Here is a 10,233-nt window from a genome sequence, read left to right as displayed (position 1 = left end):
CCTTGCCAGCCCGCTCAGAGATGTGTATAAGAGACAGCCCTTATATCTTAAAAACTATTGCTTAAGATAACAAATAACTTTTTTTACTTAATTTTTCGAAGACTTTCTTGCTATGATATTTTAATTCGCGAATTTTGGGACACCCTGTATATTTATTAATTATACAAAATGGTTAGTAATTATAAGTATAAAATAGAGTTTATTCAATTATGTATTTCTACATATAAAACATGTATCATAGTTGCCACTATGTCATTTTTTTTGAGTGCAAAGGACAGACCTATTGATACACGTTTTAGTAAACATTGTATTATAATTAAAAATCGCATTTAGAATTGACATTTTTATTTATTTACGACGCTATGTAAAAAATATGATGTTGCTTGTAACAGATAATACAAACGCCTGGTCTTTGGGACACTCACTCGACACGATTGTATGACAACGGTACTATGGGTGGTGCGAGGCATCGAATGGGAAAGAGAGGAATGCAGTTGACCAACGATCCTCAACAGCAGGATGCATATTCAAACTGTTACTGCAGTTTGCTGTAATCAACTGTGAAAAGTGCTTGTGCCAGCAACAATAGTGCACCATTATGTGTTAAGTTTGAAAATCTGGTGCGAGAAGGGGCATTGCATGTAATACAGAAAGGGTCAAACGTAACAGTTCACCGCACTTCATATTATACAGGCTATATATTCAGATTGTGCGAAAACTTGTCCAAAGATGAGGCATGTACTTGCTTATATCACGTACACATCTAAAATGTACAAAACTATCGTTGGTCGACTAACAATAAGTTGAATCTGGCATAGAGATGTCGAGCAAAATTTTGTGTTCGTGTAAATACAGATTAACAAATACTAAAAGAAACGCTCACAGACACACTCAATAAGACATTTGTATGGACTGTAGTCGAGTAGAGTTACGTCGATCAAGTTTTTGTAATAATTAAGGTGAATTCGAACACTTTTATAGTCTTTTCGATTCTGTTTGTCGTTTTATATTTTGCACATATACGTGCGCTTGACGCATATCGTTGTTACATCTGAAAAAATGTATTATACTGTAAAAATGTACCTAAGGATGTTATTTCGTCGGTTACGTACTAATTTCTAAGTTCTCTATATGATGTGTGTCTCTTATCGGAAATATATACTGCACCGAGAAAAAACGGTGAGTATATATTTTATAGAGATTACAATATAACTATATGTGTTAGTGATATATAGTGTATTGCAGAATTTGTGTACACACAGAATGCGATTTTCTTGCCAGACGAAGCAACTTTGTTCTCTGGCAAAATTACATTCGAGCAATAATATAGCAAAATTTGACGAAGAGCGCTCTATAAATTAACGAATAAAGCATTGCGCGCTAAACGTTACGCTATTTTACTGTTTCTCTAAAGATTTCATAATAACTGAACTATGATATCTAAAATATATCGACATCCAAGTATCGCTATTTAGAATACAACTTACTTAATAAGCAACAGTTGAAAGTATAAAATAAGTAGATTAGACAAGTAGGTCAGATACAAAATGTTTCACGCTTTCTAAAGATATGAATAAGGCTGATTAAATGCTTTAAAGTATGTACATACTCGAGAGATGCAGGCCTTTCTTTTGTATACATATATTTACTCTGGATAAGATTTTAGTATTTTAAGATGCTTATAAGATTTATTACGAATTGAAAATCAATTGTCATTTTGCTATTCCAGCTATTCCAGCTTCAGCTAGTGACTGCAAGTCCGACATTGATTCAGCAATGCAGTTTGAATGACTGATTATGAATAATGCATATAAAAATTCATATAGAATTTATTAGGCACCAAGATCCAACTGTAGAAAGCGCTTTCAAATTTATTTGTGTTTTCATCTACGGTCTAATTCAAATTAATATTGTTATTATTTTATTTTAATATGATAGAATTAAAAAATTGTAATTAAATCGTATTCTATCTAGCGATATTTAAATATCATGCATCAGTTCTTATGAAATCTTAATGATAAAACAGCGTATACGTTCAGCGGTATATGTTTCACCATTGTGTATACGTTCAGCGATATATGTCTCATCATTGATTCATAATGCGTAATTTAGAAGGCTTATTCACAGCTTTAAATTGCCTATTTAAAAACTACTGCTCGAATACAATTTTGCCAGCGGAAAAGTTGTTTCTTTCAGCACAGAGAGTCACACGGTATACATACCGTGAGCGCGAATTCCGAGATATTCTATATAAATTTACACATTATTTATTTGTACATAAATAAAAAAAAAACATTTTCCGGAATATGTGATATTATTATTTTAATATAAGAAAAAGCTGTCACGCGACGAACGATAACCAATTCATAACAATTGCCTAAATAATTTAGCTTGCATTTTGACGTTTGTGATTATCTTCGTAAAATAACTTAAAAAAAAAGTATCTTACATATTCGCGTCTCTCTGAAAATGTCAGATACTCAAGATATAACGGACGAAGAAGCGTTACATGAGACAAAGCTGCATATAAAATTGACAAATAAAGGAATGCACATCTACGGTGGATGGAGCAATGAAAGATTACTCGGTTTGCTGAGGGACAAACTTGTGCGGCGTGACAATGTTGAGTTTTTATCCGCGTGTACTGACGCGCGATGCGATGATAAATCGTTACATTTTATCATCCACAGTGGAATATACAATGAATGTATCTTATTGGAATTAGAAGGAAAAGGTATCGAGATTTTTTCCGTGAAAAATTCTGTGCACTTTTTCGTTATTTATTGAATTTCATTGAATAGCAAATTTTAGGCATGTCACCACGCAGTATCATGAGGGCAATGAAATACGGTCTCCTCGGGCTCGCTTCCGAGGAACTGAAATATTTTCGAAGCTTCGGAACGGAAACAAACGCGGATACGCGGACGAAGAAGCTTGACGAGAAATTGATCTGGAATCTGGCTGCTGCTGGATTAACTGAAGATCAGTGCTGGGCTACCGTCACGTGCGGACTGGTGTCACAAGACCGAAGTACATTGCGTCAGCTTTTATCGAGTGGCATCGATGTTCCAGGAATTCTGAACTGGCGGGGAAAGGTCGAGCCAGCTTCACCAACGATAATCCGTTTTCTGAAAAGGCTCGGGATGGACGAAGGCACTTGCAATTACGTAGAAGAGAACGGCATCGATGATGAAGTTGAAGACATTCTAATTGATCTTGGGTATAACGAATACAAGAAAAATGAAGCTTCGAAAGTAACCGAGGTGTCTTAATTGATTTCAAGGGATATTTTAGATAAAACGCACACGTTATGCCATAGAGAACGAGTAATCTATCGTGAAATTGAAATAATCGACAGGAAGTATTATGTGAATGCGATTTAACTATATTGGAGTCACGCTCTACTTTCCTGGAAGGAAAATCGACTGACACTGCATCCAAGAATTCATTGAGGACATCATGTTCTTGTTTAAATACGACTCTTTCAAGTACTCCTTCTACCACAAGCTTGCAATACAATTCTACCATGTGGACTTGCTATTTGAATTTATTGCCGAAAAAAGCTAGTGAAATTCTGAAGAGAAACGATTATTTGAGGTATTTTACGGCATTTTACAATTTGTATTTATGAATTTGCATGAAATAAGCACGATAATGTGTAATAAATTGTATAATGTTATGTGTCTGAATGTATAAGGTAAACGTATCAGTAACTAAACATGTGTATTTATATCTGAACACGTACACAAAATTTATTAATCTCAAATGCTTTTTTTATTATATCAAAATTTAATTGTAAAGATATTTACAAATTACAATTGAATAGAATATTATGAAAAAAGCATTTAAAAATAAGTTTTTGGTGTTCCGATATAGATACATGTTCAGTCATTGGTACGTTTACCTTATATAGACAAAATGTAATGGTGCCACTATCGTGGGCGATAAGCAGAGCTCTGAGATATTGGCCATCAGATCCTAAACATTACATAGCCCACCAATTGCTGCGTTGGAAGTATGAAAATGTGCCACAAGAAGAAATACATGATGCTCAACGATTTATCGCCTCTGTCATGATAATGACGGATCAAAAGCTTATGGTAAAAATTACATTTGACATTCTTCAATAATATATAATGTACCAGTAAAATGTGAAATTTGACCATATTAAAAAAGCATCATTTTTAATTTTTAAAATATATAATTTTGCTAACTATAGCAAGAACGTAAATGCGAAGAAAACGCCATTAGATGCTCAAATAAAACTGCCGTGAAAGGTACCGCTTGTGACGTGCGTTTAGAACGGCAGAAATTATATCGCGTCAAAGAGCGATATTGGAAATGTACAAAAGTACCGATATCGGCATTTATCGCAGGCAAAAATTAAATTTGTAAGAAGCGATGAAGCACCGAACGATGAAGAGCTTTAAAAAATTTTTTAAAAGTTGCTAGATAGGACAGTGGAATTTCGATGGAGATTTCTTAAAAAATTCGTTTATTTCATATTTGGACTTGTACATTCATCGCAAGTTTATCAGAAAAATATTTCAGTGCAGAAATCGCACGAGAGTATTACATGGAACGGAATGGAATGAATGTCTGACATCACAATGAAAGATGTTCGTAATACATCCTGGCAGTGATCGGAGTTCTTTGTAAGTTCGTTAGTACACAGAGGTACTAAATACACTCTCTGATTCATTTTCTCATATTTTATTGTGTACCCGACCAAACATTGTTAACGTATCTACGTATAATATATATATATGTATGAGAAACGTGTGTTATATGATTTACCTTGAAAGAAAGACCATAAAATGTGAAATACGTATAGTCAGTCGCCTGAATTTGACGGATTCTCTTTTCAATCTAGCAAAAAAAAAAAAAAATATGACTTCCACAGCTCTTTTTTTTATTACCTTGCAATATATATTCAGTAAAATTAATTTTTTTATGTATATGTAAAAATCTCTATATTTATTGTATTAGAAATAAAATTAAATACACGTGCTTTTCACATGAGCGACGTTTTACATTAAAAAAAAAATTATTAAATTATTTTCATTTGAAGTTAATAAAACACGAAATTTAATTCCACGTACAACCGTTATAATATTACCTAGGGTGCGTTCCGTTTATCGCTCGCAACGCTCTTGGAATCGTTTCATCCTTGTTGTTTATCAAATGTTGAAACAAGGATAAGTAACGCTCGCGAGCGTTGCGAGCGTTAAATGGAACGCAGTCCCAGTTGAATGATGGCTCACTCGCGTTAATCCTATTCCAGGGATTATCCCTATATATGCATTGTAAAAAACGATTCCTGCAGATGTAATGATTCAGGTACTACTGTGATGATGAATCAATGATATATAATATAAACTATTTGAATAGGTAAATCGATTAAGAAAGCGATAAAAATAAAGGCAGTTACTGCTGAGCTCTACAAGTTCTCTTTCCAGTTCCCTTCAGCTTTCTCATTCGAATAACGACCGCCATTCCGATGAAAATCACGGCAAACTTCAATAAAATAGCAACGTATCAAAATATATTTGTTTTGCATCTATCTTGTTTGGTCTATTATCCTGAGCTGCTAACAGAATGGAGTTTCAAAGTGTTACACAGATCGACTTTCATTCGCGCGTTAAGTAAAAACTGGAAGTACAAAGTAGAGTAATATCTAATCCTATATCTCTTCTGGACGTTTCCTGACGATCTATTATTACCGGTCTCTCGGATACTTCATTTAAAATTCATCAAAACGTATAATTGTAATTCTCGTCGAAGGAACGAAAAATTCCTTTTCCGATTCTCGATCATCTGCAGAGTGACGTAATAGAGACCCTTCTTTTTACGCAGTCGAAGAATATACTTTAAACAGAGTACACTTGTAGCTTATTAATCTTGGCCCTCTCCTCCTCGGTATCGTCCCGGCAGATCATAAGCGTATGAGACAGACCACATGTAACGGCAGTAATGTATAAACCTTCCAAGGCTTTCACCTCCATCGGAGTCGTCGACGACTTTCGCATTTCACCGAAACCCTAAGGAAAAAGCAAATTACATCTTAGAAAATTATTACTAGGGTGATTTGATTTTGGGATGCTGGGAAAACTCGATACTCGATAGAGCAGTTCCTTATCAAGCAAAAGATCTGATTTTGATTTCCAGAATTGCTATCCCGCGTGTAATTTATATTAACATTAGGAATTTTGGGTGGGAAGATATTCCACTTTGATAGAAACAGTACAAACATGAACTTAATCTCAAATTAATTACAATGCTGTCCTTCAGTGAACAGAAGCTTTTAAATAACAACGTATTAAGCTTTAAAATAAGTCTGATTCTTCCAAATGTAGGTTTCTCATTGCATTAAATATTGTAGTTATAAATTAATGAGGGAGATAAGACTTGTGTAAAATTGCAGCGCTTTCGTACTGGATGACAAGGTCCGATTTAAGTTGTGCAGTTCTATCTCGAAGAAGAAAAATTGAGATATCCTACTTATATATACTTTTAAAATACCAACATCTTACCAATTCTCCGAATGTGGGACTGGCGCCCCACGCGATCACGGAGTCATCGGCCGCGACTACCACGCTCGTTTGTGAACAACCGACGCATCGAATCTCCCAACCGGACAGATCCTGGATCGGCTTGGGATACATGTTGGCCTCGCCGGTGCGCTTAGTTTGACCGAACATCAGGGCGGAGCCGTGCACGTTGATCGCGATGCTGTACGTGCTGCCGCAGTGCACCGCGCGAACGCCGCGGCTGGGCGGCTCGAGAAATTTGATCAGACGCGGCACCAGCTCGTCGCGCTGCTCGTTGTGGCCAAGACGGCCGATCCCGCCGAATCCCCAGGAGAACGCACGATTCTTGCTGTCGATCGCGACCGTGTGATAGTGACCGCAGCTGAAGTCCGTGATCTCAACGCGGTCCAACGGCGTCGCGTGGCCATCCTTACCCCTCTCGACGTACAAGACGATTCGCTTAGGCACTTTCTCGTAATGAAATGCCATCTTCGTGTTCGTGATGAAGTATTTGCCGTCGGTGTTGTGGCCCAGAGCGCCGTACTCCGGGCAGCCGAACGAGTGCAGGCCGCCCTTGATGTCCAGGAGCATCGAGAACTCCGCGCCGCATCCCACCTTCACGATCGGCGGTCCGGTGTACTTTACTTTGGTGGCGGTCACGACGCAGGGGTCGTTCTTGCCGACCCCACATTGGCCCAGTTTATTGTCGCCAGCGGCAAAAACTATTCCGCGACTCGTCAGAAATAGGGTATGGTTACGCCCGCACCACGCCCCAATGACCGTGTGTCCCTTCAAGGCCTCGACCTCGGTGGGCTCGTCGCGACGCTTCGTGTCTCCGACGCCCAATTGACCTGTGCAAATTGTTCGTTCATCAGCAGGTCGGCAATACCAAGTCGACAGAATATACAAATAAACGACGCAATATACGCAAATTTAAATACAATTGGATGCTAATATATATATATATATATATCGGTCAGATTGGTAACGTTTCTACGACGACTAGCTGAATATAAAGCTTTTGTTGAGACATCATCCTGTGTGTCAGTGTGAAATCCATGGGACTTGTAAGTGTTAATTTTTAAATAAAATTAAGTAATTGTGACACGGAGCGCGACGCGTGACTTTGCATAAAAACGCTCGACTCATCGGTAGATTTCGAATTCTATGCCGACCCTCGATCCATGTACACCATCGGGTTTTATAAATTGATCAGAGGTTTATGATGGAGGTGCGAAATGAACAATGGCCCGTCTTGAAAATCTATATTTCAATAAGTGTGTATGTGTGTGTGTGTATGTGTGTGTGTGTGTGTGTGTGTGTGTGTGTGTGTGAGAGAGNGAGAGAGAGAGAGAGAGAGAGAGAGAGAGAGAGAGAGAGAAGAAAACAACAATTATGTTAATTATGTACGATATGTCAGTTACCGCTTACCTTTGTCGTTTCTACCAAAAGCCAGGCATTTATTATCCTCGGTGACGACAATGCTGTGGGATGCGGCGGGGCCGGATGCGATTAGTCGCACTCTCGCGTCGTTCAAGTTTTTAAAGGTGTGCGGCGTCCACAGGCTACGTCCGACGTTCGCTTTCACTCCTTTAGGCGGTGCCTTGCGACCAGCCATTTCCCAATTAGTAAGGCCACACATGAGCAATGTTCCAGGCTTGCCCCAGCCACCCTAAAATACAAAAAACAGGTCTCACAAATTATACTCTCGTCGCGTTTAACGCATCTCATTCGTTTCCTGCATATAAAGCTCAACATAATTTTGCAATAAACGAAAATTTTAACAAAAGAGCCACAAACAATAGGATGAAATTTGTCAAATAAACGCGAAATTTAATAAAGAGCTACAAGCGACGGATAAAAATTTGGTAAATAAACGAAATTTAAGATCTCATAAGTAAGGCAAACCGCAAGGCGGACTGCTGATCAAAAGATTAAATTTCCTTCCATTCGTTTTACAGATCCTTCAACTTCACTTTAAGTAGAAGTTTACGGAGCGAATGTAAGTACAAAGGAACAGAAGACAACACCGATCGCGACGGGGCTGAGGTACAGCTTAGGTGTCAACAACGCACCTGGATATCTCGCACGCATTAATTCTTGCTTAAATATTCGCATTTCGATATATTCGAACGATAATAACGAGACAATCGACGCGAGTCGTTAAATATCGGGACAATATCGGCTCTCGTCCGGAGCCGCACGACCGTCCGCGTCGCGTCCCGGGACCCCGGTCGCGTCGTCGCCGCGCGGATGCGGGGACAGGGGAGGGGGGAGATGGGGAGAGAAAAGGGGAGGGGCGGAGAGGGGGGGGGAGGAGGGAACGAGGTATCACCTCCGGAGCCGGCAGCTCGGGCATGCTCGAGACGTCCGTGAGCGCGTCGTCGGCCGCGGCGTCCTCGCCGTCGGCGTTCGAGCCGGCCTCGGCGTCGTCCACCTCCGACTCGTGCTCGCTGGAAATGTCCTCCTCGTCGTACTCCACCTTGCGCATCTTGGGGCGGTTCTTCGCCTTGCTCGCGTTTTTCCGCTTGGTCGACGACATGTCGCTGTACCCGTGACTCCACTCGCGCGACCTGAGGAACGCGTGGCGGCCGTGCGTGCGTGCGTTGCGTCTCCTGGATACCAGGCAGCGGGCGTGCGTCGCGCGCGCAATCCTCTTTCCCACCGTCGTACCTCTCACCACCTCCTCCACTACTTACGCGGGCGGTAGGGACCAGGTGGACGGCACTCGGCGCGGACGGCGGCGTTTTTCACGCTGCTGACGGCGGCCGCCGCGGTGACATTTATCGATGTAATGGCGCTGGCTGAGGGAGCCGCGCCGCGCCGCGCCGCGCCGCCGACGGCAGATCGACAACAAAAACGCGGCCACCTGGCGCTCAAAAATCATAATAAAACCATGCTCCCGCGATAAGTATATATACATACGTATATATAACCGTGCCATACACACGGCCGCGCGACACCGCAGTTTATGACTGTAAATCGCCGGGGGGCGCGCTCCGTTCCGCGCCGGTTCCGCGCGTTCCCCCGCGCGTTCCGCCCGGCCGGAAGTGCCGGGACGCGCCGGAATCGGACCACGGCGAGACGAGCGGGAAGATTCGACGGCGACTGCTTTAAGATTGGCTCTCTTCCGATCGTGATCGAGACTATCCCGCACGATTGATTATTAGTTGTCGACTCGTTCACTCGGAAACTGCAAGATGAAACTGGACGAAACGAACGGCGGAAAAGTTCGAGTTATTATGACAGCCGCTGCTCGATTATGTAACGTGAGGTTAGGTTTGTTCGCGCAACAGGTTACGTCGGCGTCGTTATGCGAATGCGAGCCGTGACATAATTTCTTTGGCTGTGACTTAAGCCCGTATCAGACTAAAGATTGAGATTGAGATTGTAATGGAATTTGACCAATTAAAACAAAGTTCACTAAATTTGAGATTGGTTTTCTTTCTTCTAATTGGTTAAATCCCAATTCAATCTCAATCACAATCTTTAGTCTGATACGGGCTTTATGGCACGGCTGAGATCACGACGTCACGTATGTATATGTATATACATACATGGATCTACAAGTGTATTGATTCATGGCGAGGCGACTCGTCACATATTCGTTTACTTATTTTCAGGAAAATTTTTATACTGATGAAATTATTAATAAAAAAAGTTTTTATAATATCCGGTATTTTAAGAATTTTATTTTATTTTC

General features: G+C 40.4%; 3 protein-coding genes across 4 annotated transcripts in view; 2 read left to right on the top strand and 1 right to left on the bottom strand.

Annotated features, from left to right (window-relative positions):
• Positions 1-2,305, top strand: part of LOC105457173 (ras-related protein Rab-18-B) — a 4,155-nt gene extending 1,850 nt beyond the window's left edge. Inside the window, exon 4 of the mRNA XM_011701685.1 lies at positions 393-2,305. Coding sequence (XP_011699987.1) covers positions 393-554 — 162 coding nt within the window. The 3' untranslated portion in view covers positions 555-2,305. The remainder of the gene's footprint in view (positions 1-392) is intronic.
• Positions 2,306-2,376: 71 nt separating this feature from the next.
• LOC105457174 lies at positions 2,377-4,778 on the top strand. Of its 2 annotated transcripts, none has more exons than XM_011701686.1 (5): positions 2,377-2,734; positions 2,812-3,263; positions 3,359-3,597; positions 3,914-4,100; positions 4,220-4,778. In XM_011701686.1, exons 1-5 carry the CDS (start codon positions 2,470-2,472, stop codon positions 4,385-4,387), a joined length of 1,311 nt encoding a protein of 436 aa, XP_011699988.1. In that variant the 5' UTR covers positions 2,377-2,469; the 3' UTR covers positions 4,388-4,778. The 2 variants fall into 2 exon arrangements, with proteins under 2 accessions (XP_011699988.1, XP_011699989.1); XM_011701687.1 differs by having other exon boundaries at positions 2,663-2,734; positions 2,802-3,263.
• On the bottom strand, positions 4,479-9,280 carry LOC105457186 (protein RCC2 homolog; the record flags this gene model as incomplete). The annotated part of the gene is made up of 4 exons (XM_011701704.1): positions 4,479-6,041; positions 6,534-7,381; positions 7,962-8,202; positions 9,230-9,280. Coding segments are annotated over 4 exons (1,311 nt in total), but the record flags the coding sequence as incomplete, so codon positions are not given.
• Between the last annotated feature and the right edge of the window lie 953 nt (positions 9,281-10,233).

This window comes from Wasmannia auropunctata, unplaced genomic scaffold (genome assembly GCF_000956235.1).
Source record: "Wasmannia auropunctata unplaced genomic scaffold, wasmannia.A_1.0 LD335346.1, whole genome shotgun sequence".
NCBI lineage: Eukaryota > Metazoa > Arthropoda > Insecta > Hymenoptera > Formicidae > Wasmannia > Wasmannia auropunctata.
Note: the sequence above shows the minus strand (reverse complement) of the source record. Positions and strands in the feature narration are given on the sequence as shown.

Coding starts and splice junctions, on each gene's coding strand:
- LOC105457174 (XM_011701686.1), top strand. CDS start 2,470: ATGTCAGATACTCAAGATATAACGGACGAAGAAGCGTTACATGAGACA. Junction 3,264..3,358: donor AAGCTTCGAAAGTAACCGAG/GTGTCTTAATTG, acceptor AATAATCGACAG/GAAGTATTATGTGAATGCGA. Junction 4,101..4,219: donor TGACGGATCAAAAGCTTATG/GTAAAAATTACA, acceptor TGCTAACTATAG/CAAGAACGTAAATGCGAAGA.